This window comes from Desmodus rotundus, chromosome 8 (assembly GCF_022682495.2).
Source record: "Desmodus rotundus isolate HL8 chromosome 8, HLdesRot8A.1, whole genome shotgun sequence".
Lineage (NCBI taxonomy): Eukaryota > Metazoa > Chordata > Mammalia > Chiroptera > Phyllostomidae > Desmodus > Desmodus rotundus.
In genome coordinates this window covers 5328457-5354161 of record NC_071394.1, presented here as the reverse complement: position 1 = coordinate 5354161, position 25705 = coordinate 5328457, and the positions used below count along the sequence as shown (strand labels likewise).

At 56.4% G+C, this 25705-nt stretch overlaps 1 protein-coding gene across 2 annotated transcripts; it reads left to right on the top strand.

The window, feature by feature from the left end:
- The first annotated feature begins 844 nt into the window (after positions 1 to 844).
- Positions 845 to 25705, top strand: CCN4 (cellular communication network factor 4). 2 transcript variants are annotated; one of them, XM_024572344.4, is made up of 5 exons: positions 845 to 1127; positions 12231 to 12510; positions 17147 to 17407; positions 20727 to 20920; positions 22692 to 25705. In XM_024572344.4, exons 1-5 carry the CDS (start codon positions 1059 to 1061, stop codon positions 22989 to 22991), a joined length of 1104 nt encoding a protein of 367 aa, XP_024428112.2. In that variant the 5' UTR covers positions 845 to 1058; the 3' UTR covers positions 22992 to 25705. The 2 variants fall into 2 exon arrangements, with proteins under 2 accessions (XP_024428112.2, XP_024428113.2); XM_024572345.4 differs by lacking the exon at positions 17147 to 17407.

The following is a 25705-nucleotide window of genomic DNA, read 5'->3' as shown; positions in this document are numbered from 1 at the left end:
GGACGGGCCTGGGGACCCCACGCTGAGTCAGTGGGCAGGCTTTGGGACGCTGTAGCCCAGAGAGGGCCATGCTTCATGCGATGTCCCGGGGCCACCCTGCTGGCTCAGAGCAGTGTGGACAGTAGACAGAAGGTGGGAGGGAAGACTGGGGACCACCCAGGAGGCTGGCCCCAAGCCCAAAGTCCACATGGGGATGAGGGAATTGAACGGGGTCAGAACAGGACCCATGGGAGACCCCTCACCTGTGTGGTCAGTGTCCAGCAGGGGGTGAAGGCCCGACGCCCCAAACCCAGCAGGGACAACAACTGCCCAGGTATGGGGAGACGGCACCAGCCCCAAAGGGCCTGGCTTCTGAGCAGGAAAAGGCAACTCCTGCCAATGAGTATCCGCGGCTTCCATTTGCAGTGGAGATAATGGTGTGAGCTGGAGCTCAGCACTGAGTTCGTTGGCGAATTCCTATCATTTCTAGATCTCAGACTAAAAGCCGTCCTCTTCGTTGACGGCCGGAGGAGGGGGGGGAGCGAAAGATGGCAAATGGAAACCAGAAGTGGGAGCAGCCCAAAGAAAGGAGAGCGGGCTCATTTTCCCCACTGGGAGAGCTTTCAAAGCCCCCACTGCCTTCCAGGGTCACTGTAGCTCCGCCTCCGCCCTGCACCCTCCCAGGGCACCTCCCAGCCCACCTGTGTGACATACTCCCCAGGATGACCCAGGTCCTCTGTGAGAATGTGCCGCCCAGCCCCAGCATGAAATCATAGTCCTGTAACTTTCCCTTTAAGACTGTCAGAGCCGGGGAGGCCGGCCAAGCCTGGGCTGGAGGTGGGGACAGAGGGAAGAAAGGGAAAAAAGAGAGAGAGAGGCAGGAAAAGTTTTTTCAGAGGAAAATGCAGGGTTTGTCCTTGCCCCTGACGTCAGATCTTGCTTTAATAAAACCCCCGAGGGCTGCGGGAAGAGCCGTAGCTGGTGCTCCTGATGGGCCGGCCAGTCTCGGCCCAGCGGCCCCGAACGGTGGTGGGTCTTCTGGGCTGCTCGGTCGATGCCGTTGCCACTGACTTCCAGGCATGAGGTGGTTCCTGCCCTGGACGCTGGCAGTAGTGACCGCAGCAGCTGTGGGCAGCGCCCTGGCCACGGTGAGTCCTGCCTGGAGGGGCTCAGAGAGGGGCCCCAGTAGGGTGAGAGGGGCTGGAAGGGGGGGCAAGGGCAAGGCCCAGGGCGAGGAGGAGGGCTGCAGGGGTCAGCAGATTCCGGCAGGGCCAGGACAAAAGGGCAACACCTGAAGGAACAAAACTAACAAGCCCTCCATGCCTCCTTTCACACCTGAAACAAAGCTGAGAGGAAGGGGTCCTGGGAGCTGGGACGCTGGACTCTAGACCTGGCTTTGCCAGGATTGGCTGTGTGACCTTCAGCTAGTCCCTCACCCTCTCTGAGCAGCATAAAGTGAACAAGTTGTTAGCAGACTTCTTGAGTCTATGGGTTTGGAAAAAATTAGTCCCCAGGGGTTGGGTATACTACAGGAAGGGGACGTGGAAAATGCCAAGAAAAGTTGGAAAGGAAAGTGCCAGCTTTCAACAAAAGAGCCTCTTGAGTAAACAGTGCTTGGGATGATTTCTAACCCCTGACCCCCGCAGCTCTGGGCTGGCACGGACCTCCAGTTTATGCAGCGTGCAGTTGGTCCTGCACACGACGCCTGCTGTCTCCAGGGCCTCCTCGGCTTCTCTGTCTCCCACCTCCATCCCAGGGCACACAGAGGGGAAGGGAGGAAGGTCTGTACCTCCAAGAAGCCTGGGGAGCCAGACACGTGGCGGCACAGAGGCTGTCTACAGGGCTGGGCGTGGGCACAGGCGCTGGTGTGTGGGGGACAGCTGGCAGTGCCTCTGAATCCAGGATCCGTCCGCCTGGCCAGGGCCCATCGGGAAGCCAAGGGATAGAAGGAGGTTGGCAAGAGGGGCTTTTCATCCCACTCACACTGACAACTTCCCTTGGGATCAATCGGCCTCATTCATGGATGAAGACACTGAGGCTCAGGAAGCAAGTAGCTTAGCTGTGGGCTCCCAGGCACTGGTTCTGATTGGACCGGATCTCAGGCTGACAGCTGACCGCCGCCTGTAGGCCAGGTGCCTCATAGGAGCTGGGTGGTGGGTGCTCCCCCAGCACCGTGGAGAGTATAATAAGGGCAGGGAGAGTCTGCCTGATTCGTTAAATCCTCCGTGCCTTGCGTGGTGCCTGCCTGTTCTACACAAAATATATATATTAACATTTCTGCAAATGAAAGAAATGGGGATAGAGCACGTAAGGGACTTACCCAGGGTCCCCGAATCAATTAGTGGCCAGAGTTCAAACTTAGATCTCTCCTGCCAAATCCCACTCTCTCTCCCAGAGCTTTCCAAGTTTAGGGGAAACTGAGCATTTCCTGCAGACCAGAAAGAGCCAAACCAGCCCTCCTTTCAGGGCTGCTCCGGCTGAGAGGACAGGGGCTGGCTGGAGAAGAGGTGAGAGGCGTGGCATAGTGAGGTCTGAGTGGCAGGGGGAGGGGACAAGCCTGTGGGGGGTGGGGTGGGGGGGTGCCTGGACGCTGGAGCCCCACCTGCCTCTGCAGAGCCACAGGTGCTGGGGAGCAGGGAGTGCTGAGCCGTGGGCTCAGCCCAGGGGACACCCACGGGACCCAGGAGCCCAGGCAGTCCCAGGCAGCGGGATGGAGGGCAGGCTGCCGGGGCGAGGTGGGGCGCCTCTCCTCTGTGCGGCCCCTCTGGGGACCATCTCCTGGAACCCCACACGACCTACTTGTTCTCCAATTCAGGAGCTCCCTGCACAAAGCCCAGAGCCGGGCCACTTGGGGCATCCTTACTGCCTCCCATCCCCCCTCCTCTGTGAGTGTGTGGGACATACGGCCATCGACCAGTACTGTGCTTACAGCCAAATCCCAGCAGAGGCTGCCCCCTCACCACCCCTCGTTGCCCCCCACACATAAAGGGAGTGCAAGGCCATGCAGGGCCCAGCGGGATTCTAATGGAAAAAATGATATAGATGTGCGTATGGGAGGGACGCCTGTGCGAACGGCCAGGAGCGGTTGAGGAAGTGGGGCTGTGGGGGGGCCTCGCCCTATCGGAGGGAACAGCATTATCTGAAGGGTCTGCAATCGGAGCAGGAAGAGATAAATCAGGGGGCGCGAGGGGCAGCCAGTGCAGAAACTGAGCCGAGTCCGTTCGAACGTAATGCATGATAAAGGTGCACTGCGGAGCCAACTTGCTTTCCCCTCTCTCCGTCCTTCTCTGCCTTCCGCAGGATCCGGTGCCCGCCAGGCGCTAAGAGAAAGGCACTCCATGTAGTGGGCTGCCCAGCCCTGGGCCAAATGCTGTGTGTAAATAACAGACCTTCCCCAGTTAGGCCAACAGTCCTTCGTTCAGTGCCGCCTACGATTCCCATGGCAATGTTATTAAGCATACGTCATTATCCTCCTTTGTAGATGCAAAACCTGAAGCTCAGAGAAGTTAAGTCATTTGCCTAAGCTCACACAGCAAATATACAGTGGAGCCAACATTTGAACCCAGGTCTAGCTCTTGGCCATAAGCCCACTGCCTTCGCAGTCCACGTACTTGTACAGAGCTGACAAGCCCGTGGTCCCTGTCCCTACCAGAGCTTACAGGCTAGTGAGGCCAGAGGGCAGATGTCATCCAGGAGAGAGAGGCTGGGGACAGGCTCTGCCACTGGCTGCCCAGCTTCAGCAAGTCCCTTAACTGCTACAGACCTCACTGTCCTCCCTTATTAAGGGGGCCACAACCACAGCCCCCAGGTCCCTGCGGCTGGGGAGTGAACACAGGACTCCTCGAGGGTTGGAGCGGGGACTGGGTGCACAAATGTTGTGCTCACAAATTCCTGGCCGAACATGGGGTCTTTGGTAGGCCATCCGTACCACCTCTCCCATGTAAATGGGTATGCAGTACGCATGGCGTGTGTGTGCACGATCGCGGCTTGCCTGAGCGCGTACGTACCCGTGGTATGAGTGCGTGCCTGAGGAGAGCACGCTGGGTGTAAAATGCAAACCTGTTCTCCCCGCCAAGGGCCCCCTGTAGAAAGGCGTGGGCCGGAGCATGAGGCACAGCCCTTTTCAGAAGAGTGAGGACATGAATGATGGTGCCTTTGTTACACCTCCTGTCCACAGTTGGGATCTGAGCAAGCATTTCAAATCCCACCCCAAATCCCAGACCCACGAGTGCCCTGCTCAGAGCCTCCCTGGCCACTCGGACTCGCTTCTCCCAGCTCAGGGTCCCTCTGCCCACCGCTTATATGGGGCGTGGGGGGGGCTGGGCTCCGCAGGGACAGGTTCATGGTTCCACCTGGCACAGCCCTTGGCAGGCTCGCCCTCTGGAACGGGAACAGGACTGTTCTCCTCTGGAGACCAGACCCTGACCTCAGGCTGGGCAGTCTCCCTGAGCTCATGAGCAGGATGGGGGGGAGGCACCTCCCCCAGGTTTCAGAAAAGCACCCCCCCAAAACCCTGCCAGCAAAGCAGCCAAACACCAGGAGGCTGCCTTTGGCTTTGTGCAAACAGCGGGGCCACGGGGCAGCGGGGCTGTGGGGTGGGTTGCTACACTCACTGGATTCCATATGGTTCAGGGCGGGGACCTGGGAGGGGCTGGGCAGGACGCCAATTGCAGCCCGGAAAGGAAGGAGGGGTCATGATCGCACAGTGGACACTGTGCTCATTCCTTCACAGCACCCACGGGGCTCCCTGCGCCCCAGGGGCCATAGCTCACTGGGTCTGAGCACCGTATCCTGAGCGTTCCACATGCATCGGCTCAAAAGTCACACGCTTGTGAGGCCAGCGGTGTCCTTACAGTTTATAGCAGCACTGAAGCTGCTGAGCATGTGACATGTGGCGAGTCCCAACGGAGCTGTCAGAGCCAATACACACCGGATTCCTAAGACTCAGCATGAATACAAGAATGTGAGACTCTCATTGTAATTTTTTTTGCTATTGACTCCATATTGAAATGATAATATTTTTCACATTGGGCTAAATGAAATATGTCATATTTTATTAACACAAATTCCACCTGTTCCTCATTATTTTTAGAGTGGCGACTAGAAAATGTCAAATGCCATATAGGGCTCACATTATGTTTTACTAGACAGAGTCAGTCTGCAAAGACGTAGGTGTACACAGAGGAATTATAACAGGTGGGGAGGAAAAATACCAAGTTCCAATCCCAGCTCCTTCACTTAGTGGCTGTGCATCCTCGGACAAGGAACCCAGCCTCTCTGAGCCGGTGTGTATGCCTGTAAAAGGCATGATATCAGTACTCACTTTTTGGGGGTTCTGGGGGGTACAGGTAAGACACACAGTGGTTCCCGCTGTTCCAGCAGCAGGGGCGGGGGGTCCCCAGCTTGGGCGGAAACACTGATGACAGATGAGTGCCAGCTCCCAGTGAGCAGGCACTTGGAGAGACCCGGCTTAGCACCCAGTGGGCGGGAAGGGGTGCAGGCTAATTGGTGGGATGTGCTGGGCTCAGTGCTGGAGGCGTGGCGTCTTCTGAAGCTCCAGGGTTTCCGCATCCTGGTCAGCTTCCCTGCACATTTACAGAGAGTCAGGGACCACTTTTGGTTTGTCATGTAGGAGAAAGAAATAGTGATGGTGCTGATGGCGGTGACGGTGACGATGGTGGTGATGGTGACAATGGTAATGGTGCTGATGGTGCTGATAATGACTCTTACAGGGGAGACTATGTCTTACAACCCTGAGTCAGGGCCCCTGTCACTGACCATGAACTTCATAGCCCATCCATGTAATTTCTTCATGAACTCTGACAGCCCTGTTCTGGGCCCAACCCCTTCCTGTTTTGTGGTGATAAATGGCTGGCTCTGTCCCTACCCTGGAGGACTGCTCGCACATTGGAGATGGGTTTTTACACTGGTAGAGGGGAAGTGTGTTGAGAACCAGAGGCCTGTGGGAGACAATGTCGATTTCAGGGCCCTGAGCGGTAACTCCCGGGGAGCGGTGCGTGTTAACGGCTGCCTCGGAGACTTGTATGCACACATGACTCAAAAAACCATTGCATCAGGTGGACTTGTCTCTCCTTTAGCCTTGACATTCTGTCAGTCAGCCAACTCTCCTCCCCCTTGCCCTTCTCGGCCTCTCCATGAGAGAAGGGGGTGGAGGAGGAGAAGGAACTGGGCCTCTCAGAACATGAATAATGGACATTCCAGGGGATGTGATAACATCTGTGCCCGCCTGTCCCAAGGCCCCCAGTCTGGAGGCGAGTCCAGGCTTGGGACGACAGTGGATCTGCTGAGCTTTGGTGTGGGGGTGTGAGTGGGGTGGAGGGGAAGTGAGAGAAGATGAGAAAGGGAGGGGCCGCCCCACCCCTGCGGAATCCCCTGCTGAGTCCAGGACCCACAGGCTGTGAGGCTGCCCCAGGGCTGGGTAGGGGAAGGAGCAGGAGGGGGTCTGGAGTGGGGGAGTCTCCTAAGAGAGCAGGGACTCTTTACCCTGCCTTTGGGGCAGGACCCAGCCTCCTCCTGATGGCCAGGAGACCAGGAGAAGGAGCTCCTTGCTGGCACCTGAAGGGCAGCCCACCAGGGACCCAGGTCGAGATCCCTAGGGGCTCACTCCTGGGAGGTGCTCAGAAAAGGGGTGTCTACCCTCTCACACGGTGGCAGCCCCAGCCTGTCACACCAGCATCAAGGGAGCAAAGTGGTGAGGCGGGTGGGGAGGGTGAGTGGGTTACGTGCACAGCCCTGGGCCCCCCGCCTGGGGCCACATTCTCCCACTTTCCCCTGGGCCTCTCTCTTCAGGGGAGGAGTGAACACAAACTGCTTCCAGACAGGGCAGCCCTTTCCCAAAGCCTCCCCAGCCCAGCCAGGCCAGCTCAGGCCCAGCTCAGGCCATCTCTGTCTCAACCCTGCCCCCTTGTGGAGAATCTGGGTGCGGCCTCCCCAACTCCGACAAACCAATGCTGGGACCCGCCCTGTTGATCACTGAGAGCTGGCCCAGGGTGTGCCAGGCCCAGCGCTGGGCACAGAAGAGGCCAGAAAGAGCAACTCATCCCTAAAAAGTCCCTCGGCTTTTTAGGTTCCCATATCCTTTTCTGGGGACCCTCGTTAGCTCAGGCTCAATTTCACACAACCCCCATGTTGTCTTATTTTGCATATCTCTGTGCTGTGAGGGGCCAGGTCTTCTTCATCTGAGCTCCAGCCACATGGGAGATGCTTAGTGCAGCGGTGTGATGGGTGGGTAGACGGAGGAATGAATGGATGGATGGATGGATGGATGGATGGATGGATGAATGAACGAACAGATGAGGGAGGAGTGCAGCTTGGTGATTACAAACTAGGGCTTTGGAGAGATGCACAGTCATGCACCATTTCCCAGCTGTGAGGCCTTACGGTTGCTTAAGCTCTTTAGGCCTCAGTATCCACACCTGTGAAATGGGCATGGTACCAGTGACTTCTCCTGTGGGCTGTTGGCGCGTGCTGTCGTCATCACCCTCTTACAACGGAGGAGGTGGGAGCTCAGAGAGGGGAGCGTGGGCACAGGCCACAGAGCTGGGAGGGCAGGGGGCTTGGGAGGGGGGTTCCCCTCCCTGCAGAAGTCATGCCTTTGCGCTTCGCCCCAAAGCCTCATTCTCAGCAGAGGGCGGGCCCATCTTCCTCACCCAAGGGGACAGTTCAGGGCCCCTGTGGGGCCCACCCACCACCGCCAGCCTCACACTTCCTGCACCCATGCCCGCAGCCATGTGCTTTTGTAAAAATGAGGTAAAACTGATGTGTCAAAGTCAAATTAGAGACTGACCTGTTCGCAGGTCCGTTTTCAGAGAGCCAGAAGAGACCATCAAATCCAGTGTCCGCCCACTTTTGAGCTTCGCCTCACGGTGCACCTGCAGCACTTCCTACAGAAGCTTTGATCTTTCCCTGCCCAGTTGTCCTGTGCTGACTTCACCCAATGAGTGCGATGAGGCGGAGCAACTCATCACTTTTCACCCACCTCCTGATTCCCCTCCTCATCCAGACCGTTAAGTGTCTGACATGGTCTAGTCTTTGGCTGCTGTGACAAAACGTCCCTGGCTGGGTGGCCGATAAACAACCGAAATCTACTTCCCACGGTTCTAGAGGCTGGAAGCCCAAGATCCAGGTGCTGGCGTGGGCACATCTGGTGATGGCCTCTCTTCCTGGCTTATCACTGGCATCTTCCCTGGGTCCGCCCAGGGTGCGAGGGGAGGGCAGGTGGCTCCACCCTCCTGACCAACCACATCCCAAGGCCCCACCTCCTAGCACCACCCCCTCCAGAGGTCAGCACTGAACTGGGGAGGAACATACACTCAGACCTCCGCAGTCGCTACGCTTCTTTCTCTTTCCATTTTTAAGTCACTTTAATCAAACATCAAGGGCAAAGCACATCGCGTTCCGTTAACTGCGCCGGGCCTGCGTACAAAGCAGTGGACAGCCTGGGACGGCACAGAGTGGCGTCTGTTCTGCACCAACTGGTGTGCGGAAGGCAGCGAGTAGCACAGGCCGGGGTGGTGGCCCGTGGGTCACAGGTCAACCGAGGAAGCTGGCCCAGAGTCCCCATGCTTTCCCTCCCTTGCCCAGAACCCAGGGGGTGGTTCCCGTCCTGCAAGAATCACCAGAAGTCCAGGTCAACACAGATTCTGGGCCTAGCCTGGTAGAACGGAAGCTGCATAATCAACGTGGGGTCTGGGAGTCTGCATTTCAACAAGGTCCACAGGCCTTTGCTGGTGCTTTTCAACCTCAGGTGCATCCTGAGCCCCTGGAAAAATCTCAGTGCTGGGCTCCTGCCCAGCCCACCTAAGTCAGGGTCCCTGGGGGCGTGGGGGGCGGGCAGTGTCCAGGCACGGGTGTTTATTAAAGATTCCAGGTTCTTCAGACAGAATTCTGTTTGAGCGGGGGCTGGGTTGTTGCGAGGGGCTGCTGAAGAGGGAGGGGGTGGGACAGGTGGGCGAGGCTGGTGTGCTCAGTGCTGAGCCAGCGGAACCCAGCAGGGACAGGCTGTGACTGAGGGAGCGCTGGGCACCCTGCCCTGCTGGGGACGCGTCTCGGCGTTGCCTTCTCCTTCCTGTCTTCCCTGTAAACACAGTGGCATCTGCAGAAGTCTGTTCCAGAAGGGCATCATCAAAGAGACTTTGATGTAACCAACTGTAATTTGGACGGGCCCAAGGCTGGGCTTCACTCTGTCTGGTCTTCCCAGGACAATGTTCTCTTTGCCTCCACCACATGCCCCTCTTCACATCTGCTGTGAGATGAAAACAGTGCGGGCCCGTATGGCACTGAGCTGGCCACGGTCAGTTTCTCCATCTGCACAATGGGCGCAGCCGGCCCTGGTTGGGCAGCTGGCCGTGGATGAAAGGACAGCTGTCGGGGCTGTCTGGGGAGGGTTCCAGCTTCGCGGTCTGCTCCCGTCGGGCCTGGGAAGGCTGGGACAGGCTCTCATTCAAAGAAAGAAGAAGGATGGTGAGAGCTTCAGGGGACCCCAAGGGCGCTGGCACCTCACCTGTGGCTGCTGGTGACACAGAGCTCCCTCCGAATCTTCCTGTGTCCACCACCTACCTGAGTGAGCCTCTGTGCTTTATGGGTTTTGCCCATAAAACAAGAACAGGTTTATTGCTTTGGGCTGAAAACAGAGAATCAGAAGAGATATTCTCGTGGTCACCAGAGCAAAGGCCGTGGCAGAGGGCGTGAGTTCAACAGCTGTGTCATTCTGCGCAGGCACCGCAGGTTGGGACACAGGAGGCCCTAGAGCAGCCCGATTGGGCGGCAGAGGCGGGGTGACATGGTGTGGTGACCTGCAGAGCTTCAGCTCTGATATGAGGCTCTAGACGTTTCCTCAGGCCCAACAGGGGGCTCTGGAGTGACCAGAGACACCCTCCTCAAACGGCCCTAGACCGTCCATTCAGGGTCAGCACAGGCGCGCACTACAACAGCGCCCCCCGCCGCCCACAGTGGGGACGGCCCTGCTGACGGCTGACCTCCAGGCCCGGCAGGGCCAGTGTGCCTGACCGGGGTCTGGGTCACTTCACTTGGGGGTCATTGCACACTCCATCTGGGCGCCTCTTTGTCCTTGGGCCGACACACTCCTCCTGCTCCTTTGAGAATGAACAGGGAGAGTCCGTATTTTTATGACAAGAGTCCAGATACCAGGGCAAAGGGCCTGTGGACATGCTGTGCCATCATCCTGTGTGTGTGTGTGTGTGAGTGAGCGTGCAGGTGACGCCGGGAGGTTTTACACCACTAGATGGCGCCAACAGCAAGGGCCTGGCGAAGAGGACGCAGAGCCCATCCAGGGGGCCGTCTCTGCTGGGTCTGGAGACTGGTCCCACCAGGTTACAGTTCACCCAGCTCAGCTGGCAGTGTCCAGGCCCCTTAGTGCTTTGGGGACTCTATGGGGACAGGGAGTGGGGAGGGGAAGTCACGCTCTTGAGTGTCTGTGGCACGCCAGCCCCCTCACGAGTGCCTCTGCATACACCGTGCCTCTTGGCCCCCAGCAGCTTCTGGCGGGGCATTCCTGTGGCCGCATCACAGGTGGGGGTGCTGAGGCTCGGAAGATATAGGAAGCTCGTCCAAGGCCCACTGAGAGGGTCACTTCTGTCGCAGGCCTCACGCTCTCTTCTTGGGTGGAGAATAAGGATCTGCTCGCCATCCCCCAGTGCGGGAGGCCGCACCCCTAACACGGCCCAGGAAGGGCACGGAAGCCTCCTCTCCCCATACAGTTGGAGTGAGGCGCGCGCACGGTTGCATTTAATGACTTGGGGGTTCTCGGTCTTGTGGTGCTTCCAGGGGAAAGCGAATGAGGCAGGTAGACACCTGGCTCCCAGGTGAAGGTGGAGCAACACTGGTCACCTCAAGTGAGGCTTGCCTTTTTGACTGTCATGGGCCGTTCCCTGGTGGAAGGGATATTTACTGCACTGACCATGGGCTGGGCTCAGAACCAGAGTCCAGCAAATCAGCATCTCAGCTGGGACCGTCCCTCCTGGCCTCTGGTCCTGCAGCCAAGCATGCAGGGAGGCCCTCAGGGAGCCCCAGGGGCACTCTGGGAGTCCTGGCCCACCGCACACGGCCCCACGTTGTAATAAATCACCTCCCCGTCTGTCTCTCCTATCAGCTGTGGGTCCCACAGACACGGGAAATTTTCCCATTCCTCTGCAAATGCTTACCACTTAAGAGAGACTAAGAGTGAGCTCTGCAAGCATTTACTGAGTGACTGAAAGAGCCCAGAGGAGGTGGAGGGGGTAGAAAGGAGACCTAAGAGTGTTGATTGTGCCTCGGCCTGGACATGGGCCCTGTCGCCCTGCACCTGTCCCTCTGCCTCTTTGGGGCTCAGTTTCCTCCTCAGCGAAGGAAGAAGGCTGTCTGAGTGTCTTGGTATCTGTTGTTCAGCAATGAAATGCAGGTCTGCAAATTCCACCGTGATGGCTCCTCTGGTTTCAGATGCAGGGGGTGGCCTGGGGCCCACCTTCACCCCCACGGAAGCCCTGGGCGCCTCTGCCAACCTCAGACTCTGGAGTCATGGGTGAGATGCCAGGCTGGGTGCTCTCCCACGGGGACCTCACCGGCCTGGAAGGCTGGCCGCAGCCCCCGCTCTCTGGGTACTGCCCACTGTCCTGGGCCCCGGTTTCCTCCTGTGTACAGAGTGAGGGTCTGGGTGGGTCCAGAGAGGAGGCAGGGAGGTGACTGGACCCCAGAGGTAGAAGCAGCTTGAAGCCCCTGTCCACGCAGCCCTTTCCTGGTGCTCAGAGGGGAAAATAATAACAATTAATAACAATAGTAGTAGTAGTAGTAACAAGTCAGCTGGCTGAACCCAGGTGTCAAATCTGAGTCTGGGGGCCCTGTGAGCTCTGAGGGACCTTTTGTGGAGTAAACAGGGCTTCAGCTCCCACATCTGTCACACAAGGACTACTCACCAACCCCTGGGGTGAAGGGTGAGGGAGGAGGGAAGGACACAGCCACAGGGCATTGCGTGGCTGGAGCTCTGATGCAGAATCCAGGCCCACTGCCCACCAGCAGGGGGATTCAGGCAACTGGCTTCACATCCCCGAACTCCAGGTTCTTCGCCTTATTTCTTCTATTGAGGAGAAAGGAAATGGACGATCAAATGCATGCGGGAAAAATGTAACTTCATGTAAGCTGTTTGAACACCATGAAGGTGGGAAGATGCTGGCAGGCCCCTTGGGCTCTGACCCTGGACTGGCAGCCCCCCTTCATCTCTGCCATTGCCCCCACAGGCCCCGTCTCCAGCCCCCACGGCCATGGCCTTCACCCCGGCTCCCCCGGAGGACACGTCTTCAAGCCCCCAATTCTGCAAGTGGCCGTGCGAGTGCCCGCCATCCCCACCCCGCTGCCCGCTGGGGGTCAGCCTCATCACCGACGGCTGTGAGTGCTGTAAGGTGTGTGCCCAGCAGCTCGGGGACAACTGCACAGAGGCTGCCACCTGTGACCCCCACCGGGGCCTCTACTGCGACTATAGTGGGGACCGCCCGAGGTACGCAATAGGAGTGTGTGCACGTAAGTGACACCTTCCCTCCCTTCTGCCCCGCCCCCCCCCCCCCACATCCCCGGCTCTGGCCCAGGGCCCCTCACCTGGAGCCTTCCCCTGGCCAGGCTCCTGTTCTACAGGAGGTGCCCCCCGCCCCATGTCCATCATTAGAGGCCAGAGGCTGGGCCCTACCGAACAAGGGGAGATGCCTGCATTCCTCTTGCCTCCAGAACCCGGCATCCTGCTCTCTCCACAGACCTGGAGGCACATCCATGGCAGACGCCAGGGGGAAAGGAGCTACCAGGAAGGGCTCAGCCTGGTTTCATTCTCTTAGTGGAAGGACCCCTTGCTGGATGCCTGTGGCCTTCCAGGGCCACTAGGACCCTGCCGAGCTCTGGCTAGTTTAGTGATGTTGTTAAGTTAAAATAATAGATGCTTTAGAAATTCTGTAGTCTTGAAAGAATGAAAGCCAGCAGCCTGCAATAATTTCTTCCCACCTCCCACCCATGTTCAGTTACTACAGTCACTTTTCAGCCCTTTCTTCTTGTATGTAGTTATGACTACATAATACCTATCAATTGTTGTATCTTGATTGGCTTAAAATATCTATCAATGATCTTATATGATAGCTAGTGGACTAATGACTTAGCTCCTCAATAGCACTTGACACCTCCCCACCTCCCAAAGTTGCTGTCATATTTTACACAGTCATCCCAACTTACGCTGTTATGAGTATGTAAGTGTTGTTTACGAGGCATGAGACAGTGTACTTGTCTGAGTTTCCTTTCTGATGAAGCCTTTATGTTTTTCCTGGAGTTTCTATTTGCCTTTGCTTTTTTTCCCCTCTTGGTCTTTATAATATCCTCATGTAAAGGGGGGCTGCTGGTACTTGTCGTCTGTTTTCTCTTCGACTGCTACATCATGTCCCTTTTTGTTCCCAAAGACCTCCTTTCTGGGACACTCTGGTCTCTTGCTTCTGTCTGACTGGGATTCGTCTGGCCTGAGTCATCTAAGCATTCACTCAAGATGCATGAGCCAGCACGATGCAGAGAGGTAACTAGACATCAGGGCGCGGCAGCCCAACCTCTGCAAAGTTCTACAAAGCCTCGTAAACCCAAGAGCCTCTGTTTTCCTTTAGTGCTGAATCAAGCCTTTGCCATAACTCTGACTCCACATATATACCCTGTGACATATTTGCACACAGCCTAGTCTCCCATCCTCAGCTAACCCACTGTACCTCCTGAGAGGGGCCGTTGATGAGTTATGGACATAATTCCAAGTCAGACAATGCTGTCTGACCCTGAGGGTTAATCTGTGAGCACTTTCTGCTCTCCTGCCACTGGTGCATGCTTCCACTTTCACAGCAAGTCATCTGTCTTCTACCAGTAACCACCTGTGGTACTCCCATCCTTCTTCTGGTATTCCTGGTATTCAGACTCCTCACTCGCCCCCCAGGGCCGCGTGTTCAAATGGGACTTACCACTGCCTGCAAAGAATCTCCCAACATGCTGGTTAAAAGTGTTACTCCTGAGCCCCCCACACTTCCAGAAGTGTGGATGGAAGCCACACCTTTAACAAGCTTCCCGGGTGATCCCTGGGCATGTTCACGTGTGAGACCGACATACGGCAGCCCCCCCCTTATCTGCAGGGTGTGTTCCAGGACCCCCGGCGGAGGCCTGAAGTCGCAGATAGTGCCGAACCCTGTACATACTGTGTGTTTTCCTATGTGTGCACCTTTGGGAAAGTTGACTTTATGCATTAGACACAGCAAGAGGTCAACAGTAACAACTGGTAGTAAGAGAACAATCATAGCTACGTTCTGCATGCAATGAACGTTGAGTGCGTGTGGCATTACGAAGCAAAGTAGGGGAGACCTGCACACAAGCCCTGCGACACCGTGAGCGTTGGTTGGATGCCCGAGAGGGCTGCGCAGTGGCGGAGGGTTGGGGCTTCTACAATATGCACATGCTGGACAAAAGGGCAACTCACTTTCCGAGTGGGACAGAGCAGGAGGGCGTGGGATTTTATCACGTTATTCAGAACAGCCCGCAATTTAAAACTTCTGAATTGTTTATTTCTGGAATATTTTCCGACACGGTCAATCACGGGTGACCAAAACCATGGGGAACAAAGCCGTGTGTGAATGGCGGGGTGCTACTGTACACAGTCACCTGCTTGCTCCCCAAGCCCAGGTAAGGAAGCTGGGCTCCGCCTTCCAGCACTTGAATCCCCTCCGGGCAGAGGGGGCTGTCTCATCGTTTCCTTCCCCTTTCACAGCTGTTCTTCAAGGTCACTGGAAAGGTCATTCAGTTCACCGTGATTATACCAATCTCTAGAGCTGTATTGACATATCACCATGATCCAGGCACCACGCCTTTGTAGATACTCCCTCATGGACTCAGAGACTGTGCAGGCCCGAACCGCCTCCCCTGCCTGCCCCTCCCCCCCCTCCCCAGAGGCCTGGAAAACTGCCTTCCCACCCCAGCCCACCCACCTCCCTGTATCTCAGGCCCTGCTTCACCCACCGGGGCCTCTTAGCTCCCGCTCACCATGAGCCTCTGTGTGTTTCCTCCTTTCATTTGGAAGGAACACTGGGCTGCAGGAGAGTTGCATAGGTGTTACACTCACACCTCTGCAGACGCTGCAATAAATGAAGTTAAAAAGTGTGGCAGAACTTCTCAGAGGTTTTACATGTGTACGTCCACCGTCAAATTCCCAAAGGGGAGCCATCATAAGAAGCCTGTTCTTTTCAAGCTTATTTGCACAGGGAACTCTTCTGTCCAGGTGGGTTTTGACCTGCCCAGCCACCCCACCACAAACACACACACACACACACACGTGCACACACTCATAGATACACACACCTCGTGCATACGTGTGTACACACACACGCACACACCTCGCTGGTGTGCAACTGAACATCTTCGCAGAAACGCTGCTCGTCCAGGGGTCCGCTCAACCGAAGGATGGTTCCCGACAGGCTAAACCTGTCCTTGGAGAGGTGCCCACAACTAGTTTAGGACAAGGCAGGTAGTTCAAAACGAGCACTTTCAACAGTGGGTCGTAAAAACCCGAAGGGAGAATGGTGGGGACTGGGGCAAAACGGTGAGCACAAGCTCTGGCTAGAGAGGTAGCCGGTCCTGGGCACCAGCCACAGCGGCCAGGCAGAAAAGCGAGCCCGGTCTTGGCCATTCTGCTCAGTTTTCCAGAAAATCCAAAAATCCAGATTTGGGTATAATTTGAATATGTTGGCAACACATTCAAAAAAAATTTTTTTAAATATTCTCTGAGCCAAACTAAATACTTCTGTGGGCAGAGAGTGGCCTCTGAATTCTCCTCTTTGGCTATTTCTGTCGCACAAACACTACTCTGCCTTCTTTGCCGCTGGGGTAGGCGTGGGGCAGTGTGGTCTGCTGGAGGATCGTGAACTTGACGGGCAGACAGATCTGGGTTTTGAATCCTGGCTCTGGTGCTTGCCAGCTACGTGACCTTGGGCACGTCACTGAAGGAGCTTGATCAAACCAACCTCACATGGTTGTCGAAGTCGGCAAGGGAATGCGTTTGAGCCTTGGGTGGGATTGGCTGCTGTGCCCACCGTTCTGCTGCTGTGCTTTAACCTTCCCTTGTGGACATCACCTCAGCCCTGTCTGAGGTCATCCTCAGAGGGGGCAGGTCCGGTTCCAGGCTCAGACACCCCAGTGTGGAGAGTGAGGGGGGAGAAGACCCACCACACATAGTCTTCGGAGCTAGACAACTTGAGTTCGCATCCCAGCACCGTAACTAACGAGGGGTGATGACTGGGGCTAGCTACTTAACCTTTTAAGGGCCACTTTCCAAGGAAAAGTGCCAAGTATGCCTATCTCTTTAGGCGTTTGAGATGTCAAGTGACCCATAGCAGCAGCTCCCCTGCTCCCATCCATCCATCCATCCGTGGATGCATTCACGCAGGGACACAGGGACAGGGTTCCAATAAGCCCCACCCACTGTCCCTGCTCCCATGCGGCTGACTGTCCTTTGGGGTGCTGTTGAGGGGAGTGAAGGCCCAATGGCAGAGCAAGGTGACCTGAGTCCCTGGAACTCTTTCAATAAGAAGGAAGCTGCCCGGCCCCACCCAGACTTGCAAGTCGGAGATGGAATAGGAGGTGGCAAAGGAGACTCGCCTTGCTTCACTGACGCTGGCCTGCCCATCAGTCAGCGAGCGTGGCTTTTGTCTTTTTTGTTTACTGCTGAATCTCCAGCACCTGGAACACCCCATCAATATGCAGGGAATGAATGGCATCTTTGTTTCAAAGTGTTCTGGTTGGCTTTCCCTCTCTGCCCCAGTCAGAACCATGACCCTAGTGACAGATTTTTGTCAGTACCAGGCTTTGAGCCTTGAGCTCGGGACAGGACAGGGAGCTGGCCGCCTGGGTCTCCGGCCCGGTGATGGTAGATCCTTTTACATTGGCACCAGGTGTTACTCAATGAGCCGCAGCTGAAGCTCCGAAGGAACTCCTGCTCTCCCTCTGCTCCGGTCCCACCCACTCGCCATCGCTGGTGGGGCCCTGCTTTTGCTGACTCCCCTCACCCCCCATGGTAGGGAATTCCCAGGTTGGGGGAGGTCCACGGTGGAAGGCTGCCCAGGCCAGGGACACCGGGCCTGACCTGACCATGCTGTGTTCGCAGAGGTGGTCGGCGTGGGCTGCGTCCTGGACGGGGTGCGCTACAACAATGGCCAGTCCTTCCAACCCAACTGCAAGTTCAACTGCACGTGTGTGGATGGCTCAGTGGGCTGCACGCCACTGTGCCTCCGAGTGCGCCCCCCACGCCTCTGGTGCCACCACCCACGGCGGGTCAGCTTGCCTGGCCGCTGCTGTGAGCAGTGGGTGTGTGACGATGAGGCCAGGAGGCTGCGCAAGACGGCACCACGCCACACGGGAGCCCTAGGTGGGTGCTGCACGGGGGCCCGGGAGGGCTGGCTCTGGGGATGGGGGGGTCCCCCCGGAGCTCTGACTGCCCACCTGTGGTGGACCACAAAGCCCACTGTCCAGTTCCCAGTGCTCCATTCCCTAGCTGAGTGACCCTGGGAGAGTCACATCTCCTCTGGCCTGTTTCCCCGTGGGCAAGATGGAAATGACACCCTCTGTCCTGCCTGTCGTGTGGGATCCTCTGAGGGTAAAATGAGGAAGGGTTTTGTACAGAACAAAGCCAGGCACGTGTGATTCGTCACAATCCTACTTAAGAGACTGGGTGGGGGTATGGAGGCCGGGGGGGGGGGGGGCGGTGAGTGCATTGGTAGGCACCTGGGGAGGAGAGGCAGGAACAGCAGGAGCTAGGGTAGGAGAGGGAGGAGATGGCTTTCTTTCACCGTGGAAGGTGGGAGCAGGTGAGGCTTCAGCCAGGTGAGCCAGGTTACAGGAAGGCCTACAAGGGAGGACAGGGACAGGACTGTTTGTTTCACCACCTTTTATTGGAGCCTGGCCAAGGCCAGATGCGTAGCAGGCCCCACTCAATGTTGGTCGTATGGATGGATGGGTGGCTGGCTGGATGGATGGATGGACGGATAGACGAATGGGTGGACAGATGACACATGAATGGATGGATGGACAAGTGGATGGATGAATGGATGGGCTAATGGAGATATGAACTAGGGCAGCGGAAGTAGAGGTGACAAAGGAAGGGCAGATACAGGGGCACTGTGTGAGACTGCAGGTCTTGGCATCAGTCCAGCGGTGGAGAGAGCCACAGAGGGCGGCTCCTGGGGCTGGTCTTGACCTAGGACACAGCCCCAGAGAAGGAGTGAGTCTGGGGAGGAGAAGAGCACCCTTGTGAGAGACGGGTGGAGTCCAGGGCTGGGCACCCTGCCTGTGGGGTGGCCAGAGGAGCACCCTGTGGGGGCGTCATGCAGGAGGGAGACAGGCAGAGAGAGCTCTGGGAGCCTCCCACCAGAGCTGCTGATGCTGGTGCGATGGCATAGGGATACGGTGTGTCCAGTGAGACAGAGGGGCCTCGGTCAGAGGCCCGGGGGCTGATATTTGAGGGGTGGACAGTAAAAGAGGGGGCGAGGAGGAGACAGAGAAGGGGGATAGGAGGAGAACGAGGAGCATCTGATGACATTTCTAGAAGGAACATGTCTATCAGGCAAGTGGGCATGGAGAAGTGAAGACATGGCCACGGAGTCTGCGCGTTCTGGGGTTGCTGGTGATGCTTCTGAATGAGAGATCATTCAGGGATCTCTCAGGGATCCTGTAGAGGAGGGCTCCTCCCTGTGGTCCTGACACCATTTGGACCAGATAACTCTGTGATGGGGCTGCTGCCCTGTGCAGTGTGGGATGTTCGGCAGCATCCCTCACTCCGTCCCACTGGATGCCAGTCGCACCTGCCACACAAATAGTCACAACCAAAACTCCCTGCAGATGTCACTTGTGTCCTGGGGGACAGAGTGGCCCTCAGCAGAACCTCCGGGACAGCCCCGAGACACTGCCGTTTTCTCTGGGGACAGAGAGAAAAAAGCTGAGACAGACAAATCCAAGAGGTGGGTCGGAAACAGGAAGGCATTTTGCAGAAGCCAAGTGAAGAGTGTTTCAGAACAGAAGGAACCGGAGAGCAGGAAAGCAGAGGGTGCACTTGGGTGGGTCTGGCTGGACCAGGAAGGACAGCAGTTCCCCCCACCCCCTGCCTTGGTTCAGGCTTGGACCACCTCTCTGGGTGGGGCTTGGGGGGCCCCCAGCCACTGAGCCAGCCCCATGAAAGTGGTGACAGGAGAAGCTGTGTCCCCGGCAGCCCAGGGCAGCAGCGGTCCCAGCAGGACCCCAGGTGGCACAGCCACAGAGGTATGGCAGCAGCTGTCTGCCTGTTGTGTGTGGCCCAGTGACCCCGTTCTGACTGAACACGAGCAGAGCCATGTGGGTGACCCAGAAACTAAAGCCCTTTTATCCTCCCAGGCAAATCCTTCCCCTGCTGCCTGTCTCCCTCCCTCCTCCCTGACAGCGCAGCTCAGCCATACCAGCCCTCCTCTGTCCTCAGAGGCCTCTCCTTTCTCCTTGTGTCTCCCAAACCTCCCCTTCCTCCTTCTCTCCCTCATCCATTCCCTCGTTGTTGTTTTTTTTTTTTTTTCATCCATGTTCCCTGCACACCTGTTAGCCTGGAGGGTCTGGGTGTTGGGAACGGAGTCTTCCCCTTTCTCTTTCTCCTCCTCATCTTATTGGATGTCTTCCCTTTCCGATTCTGTTCCCCCACCCCACCCCTCCGTTTGTATCACCTTTCTCTCCCAGGCCCTTTTTCTCTCCCTCTCCCCTCCCCTCCCCACACTCCCTCTCCATCCGCCTTCCTCCCCTTCCCTCTGCTTGTTCCTTTCTCTCCTCTCTTCGAGGACTGAGACTGGCTTCCTGCTCGGGTCTGACTCTTGTGCACCTCATTCCATCTTCCTGTGGGACCTCTCCTCCGTCTCCCTGGCTTTCCACCCACCTCCACCCCCAGCTCTCTCCATCTTCCATCTCTCCGAGAATCAGTGAGCACTCACCACGCTCTAGATGCTGGGACATAAACATTAACAGTGGCATCTGAGAGTTGGTGTTTGCTGGCCGGTGACTGACAAACCACACGAGCTCACATTTACTGGGGGCTGACTAAGGGCCCGGGACCGCTGGAGCACTGTCCCATGTGTGCACCGATCTTTTCCAGCCCTGGGAGGCAGAGGCCCCTGCCAAACCCCCTAGCAGGTGACTGTGCTCGAGTGGAACCCACGCAGTTTGACTCTGAAGCCTGTGTGCCCCCGTGACCACTGTGCCCTCAGCATCGCCCAGATGAAATGCTGGGTCCTAGGGCATGGCCACACACATTTGGCCTTCCCCCAAATAAACTTGACCTCTGCAGGGGCAGGAACAGTGTCTTGTAAGCTTTCATGCCCAGCACCAAGCAGGTGACCGAGACATAGTCAGTATCTAGAGTCCTTTTATTGCCACACCAGCCCCACAAGGCAGATATGGTGGTCCCAATGAGGGGACAGAGGCCAGACTGAGTTGTCTAGGATCACACGATCAGGATTTGAACTCAGTTCCCTGTCTTTAAAGATGGTCTTCCTTCCAGAGAAGTGGAAGGAACTCAGAGCAAGTCCTTCTCTCCCTGGGGACCCACAACTAGATAGAAGCCAGCTTGCCCCCTCTCTCCCTGCTGGATTTCAGGGATCAAGCGCTTAGGGTGGTGATGGGGGCATTCGAGGTGACAGAGGCCGGGGACTCACGGGGAATGTGGTCTCCACTCGCAGTGGCTGAGGGCGAGCTTGAGCCCTGGCACAGGAACTGCGTGTCCTACACGAGCCCCTGGAGCCCCTGCTCCACCAGCTGCGGCCTGGGCATCTCCACGCGGGTCTCCAACGCCAACGCCCACTGCTGGCCCGAGCAGGAGAGCCGCCTCTGCAACCTGCGGCCCTGTGATGCGGACATCCGTCCTCTCATCAAGGTGGGTCCTCCCCCCGGGGTAGCAGGGTGGGCAGGTGTCTCGGACCTCACAGGAAAGCTTGGCTTTGAGCTTGGCTCCTAAACTTTCTCGTGGGGCCATTGTAAAATGGGAGTAAGTAAACCCACCTCGCACTAGTTACTTGGGTAACACGTGTCACCGGGTTGGAGCGTTGTGAGTTTCACTCAACGGAAGTGATAGCGGCGAGCAGATTGTCAGAATCAAGGTCACTCCAGAGAGAACCCGGGGGCCTTCAGAAGGGCTCTCCTGGGATGACTCTGAGGGACCCTCACTGACCGCCATTCTCTCTGCTCCTGTGCCACCCATCCCCGTGCACCGCGTGACAGCCACGCTGGGTGACAGGGGAGCACTAAATGGGGCAGGGGACAGCTGGGACAAATGCCTGTCTGCCGCTGACTGCACGGGACAGCAGCTGTCTCCTCGCATCTCTGAGCTCCAGGCTCCACATCAGTAAGATATCGGAGTCGATCTCAGACACCCCTTCCAGCTCTGAGGGTCAGAGAAAATCAAAATAAAGGACCGAGGGTGCAGGGGAACACAGCAGACTGCGCTCTGGTCCTCACCTAGAAATGGGTCTGACGGCCCTAATTCCAGGCCCTCTCACTTGTGCCTCGTTCATATGCCCGGTGCCACTAAAAAGAAAAAAAGAAATAATTCAGGACTGATGGTTTCTCGGGGACAACGTTGCCCAATAGGCCTGACAGCCCAGCTGCCTATGACCCCTCCCTGTCCCCTGTCCCCTGCTGCAGGCGTTCCTCTGTCAGTCTCCTGGATCCTCCGCCGCCTCCTTCTCTTGCGTCTCCTCTTCTCTCCCCTTCCTCTTGATTATTTTCCCCGCCCCACTGGCCTTTGCATTCTGGGTGCTTGCTTGGGGGGCCATAGGTGCCCTGCAGACATCTCACCATGAAAGCATGCATGTGACAGTCAGCAGCTGCGGGGAAGATAAGAACAGAGGTCCCAAGCTAGGCAAATGAATGCGCGGTGCCCTTGAGGGAGACTGCAGCTTACCACAAAGCTAATTCAAGTCCCTTCTGTCACCCCAACCCCCACCTTTACCACCCAGTTTTGTTTCCTTAAATTGTATGAGCCTGGGGCCCCTTAGATCTGCCCCCCCCAACCCCCATTCTGGCATTGGGCTGGTACATGGTAGACCCCAGAACCATTAGTTCAATGAGTTTAGTAAGTGCCTACTATGTGCCGGGCATGGAATTAGACTGTAGACAGCCAGAAGGAGCCCCACTGCTGTTGGCCCACAGCCCGGTGGAGAGCCGGAGCTCCTTTTGAATAATTCCAATCCAGTTGAGTAAGTTGCAGGACAAGGGTGTGTGAGGGGCCACGGGGGGCAGGCCTAAGCGTGTCCCCGGTCATGGAGTCCCCTGGTGGTTCTGCCACTAACTGGCTGGGGGCATTTGGTCGACTGAGGGAGCTACGAAGGCATCCCATGTGGGTGAACCTGTGACAAAGGACAGGGCAGTGGCTGGGCAGAAATGGAGGAAAGAAGGGCAATTGCAGAGGGAGAGGCAGGACCTGAGTGAGCAAAGCCAGCCCCATCCATGGGCTTCAGGTGACTCCTGTATGACACAGCTGGGCCATGCTGTGTCATGGGAGGGCCTTCCCAGCTTGAAGATGCTGCAGATCTCAAAGTAAGGTGGAGGCTCCCACGTGGCGAGTGAGGAGGGACAATTGAGGGCTTGGGGGGAGGAAGATTATTGTTTGTCCTCAGAGCATCCCAACTGACACCTCTTTCCCACAGGAAGGGAAGAAGTGTCTGGCTGTATACCAGCCAGAGGCGCCCATGAACTTCACCCTCACTGGCTGCGTCAGCACACGCATCTACCGGCCCAAGTACTGCGGGGTCTGCACGGACAACAGGTGCTGCATCCCCTACAAGTCCAAGACCATCAGCGTCTCCTTCCAGTGCCCTGATGGGCCGGGCTTCTCCCGCCAGGTGCTCTGGATTAACGCCTGCTTCTGCAACCTGAGCTGCAGGAACCCCAATGACATCTTTGCTGATTTGGACTCCTACCCTGACTTTGAGGAAGTCGCCAACTAGGCAGGCACGCAACACAGCGCTTGGCCCGGCCCAGTGCTTGCAAAGCAGCCAGCCCCCTAAGATCCCCCATTGAGCCTCCTCTTGTCCACTTCCCATTCGTTTCTAATGACCCTGATCCAGACCTGTGGCCCCTTTCCCATTTCCGACCACCCGGATGACATGCTGCGCTGCCGCTCAGGCCCAGACTGTGCGCCCCGTCTTTGGCCACATTCCGCACATGCTCTGGAGGGAGTGCCTGTCTCTGCCTGTCCTGGACACCGCCGTGGAGGCCTCATCCGGCCTATGCAAGTCATGGGGGTCCTCCTGAGTCCCAGGGGGCAGAATCAGCTGGACATTCAATATCACTAATTACCTCTTAAGATACCAACCACAAGACTCTTTGGACCCATTCAAAGGATGGATGGGCTTTAGTTCAATGGAACAGTCTGTTATTGGGGCCCCACTGAGAGGCACTGTGACAGACAGTGCTGACTCTGAGCACAGCGCACCAAAGCATCTCTGACCCCAAAGATCTGCGTGCCGCAAGGTCACCAAACATGCGCCAAGTGAGGTGAATGGTTATTTGGCTTTAATTTCTCATGAAACACTGTGTCTATTAATCCGGGCATCGTTGAGGCTGAGTTTCTCTCCACTCCTGCACTGAGAAGGGTACGTGGGTTCATTTTGATTGGAGATGCAATTTGTTAAATTTTAGTCTTGTTTGTGGGAAGGTCCCCAGTCAGTTCTGCAGGGCAGAGCGAGGGCGGCCAGCTTTCAGAAGGAGAGAGGACCCCAGCGTGAACCTGCTGCTGTCTACCAGGACACCAGGGGTTGGCCAGACCCCTCCTCAAATCCAGACCCTCACCCAGCCTGGGGGCTTATGGGAGTCAGCGGAGCCCCTGGGGTGGCCTCTCTGACCCCTGAGAGTGGGGTCCTGAGACACTTTTCTGCACTTACGGAGCCTCAGCTGCAGTCCAGGCCAGCGTCTCCTGAAATGACTGAGAACCCTGGCTGGGTGGGAGTCCAACCCAGCAGTGGGTCCTGTCTGCATCAGCCTGGGTAGCAGGGGTCATGAAGCCCAGGATACAACGTCTCCTTCTGCCTCGGTGGCCCATTTTACAGACTTGGGGTCTGCTGACCCAGACAACCCAATTCTGGTGTGAAGACAGCAAGTTACTAGTTGTGCAGAAACAGAAACATATTTAACAGGGAGTAAAGCCAAAGAAAGGGGTGGAAGCTAACAAGAAGAGAAGGTGATGGCTAGTGCGGATGAGGCGAGTATTTATTCCATCAGTAAGATACGGGTGCTTGCCGGTACCATTCTCTCACGCAGTACTGTCTGTGTGCCCTGTGTTCTCACTGCTTTCCGGGCACTAGCTCATGGGCACTTCGGGATCATGTTCAAAAGTGCCCACTCTCATTTCTGTTCTCACAAATGTGAACCGGAAGCTCAGCAAGGTGAGGGAATTTGGCCAAAGTCACCCAGCTGGTAAGAGGGGGAATCAGGATTCCTGTCCAAGCTGGGCTGACTCCATAAGCCGTAGTTTTTCCTGATTTTTAGAGCTTCCAAATGTGTCTGAGCCGGAAAACAGGTTAAAGTAAGCAACTTCTTCGCTCTTCTTTACTGCCTCTCTAGGCCCCTTTGCCAGCTACGAGAATCCAACGTTCAGAGCGAGCAGGTGCCTGGGCGTCCAAACACATAGGGGGTGACCGAAATCCACAGATCCCCCGTAGGCCGTCCCCTCCTTCACATCAGGGCCCGTGCTCACTGTGCACTTAAGAGACGGTTTTGTTTACCCAGCGCTGCATGCTGGGCGGTGCACAGCCAAGGGAATTCCGTGTGGCATGCAGAGGGGCCCCTGAAAGGGAAGAGAGAACCACGGTGCTTTCCCCATCCTGCGGCCTCCTGAATGCTCAGCCCAGTGCAATAGATTTGCATTGGATTGCATCACGCTTTGCATTGCCATGGCAATGGCATGCCGTGGATTTGAAGCATAGAAGAAATTGGAGGGGGGTGTTTTCCTGCGTTCATTCAGAAGCTCTCTTCTTGCAAAGGTGTGTGACTATCTCATTTTTATCAGCTGAATCTTACTTACATGCCATAGGAAAAGAGGCATTTAGTATTTCAAGAAACACATATTTTACTGGAAAAAAAAATTCTATATGAAGAGAACTTGCCCCGTGAATAATCTCTCCTATAAGCCCATGTGGGCCGTGTTGGATTTTCTAAGGATGAAATCACCAGCCATCTGCAAATGACAAGGAGCAGATGACAGCTATTCCCATCTGGAGCTCAGCAGAAACCCAAGAGCGAGGTTCTCACTGAACTGACCATCCAATCTGGGAAACAGAGCGTGGCTTCCGGGAAACCTGGTTGGAGGAGTTGGGGATCACCCTGGGAGTGGGGGAAGGGCTGGGGTGGCTGGAATGCTCCAGTTAGTGTTTGTTTTGAGAAGCAGACGGGCCCTCTGCAGGACCCCGGTGTTGGGAAGGTCTCAGATCCACGTGGGGCCAATGAGAAAGCAGTGGGAACTCCCCTGCAGCGGTACGACCTACTTCAATACAAGTTAAGAACAACAATCACGACGATAAAAATGTCCCTTTATTGAGTGATTACTTGGTGCTAAGTTCTGTACTAAGTTTTTATGATTTTACTAATTAGCACAGCAATGTTGAGTACGTTTTTCTTCTCCATTTTATAAATGGAAAATCTGAGACTCAAAGAGGCTGAGAAA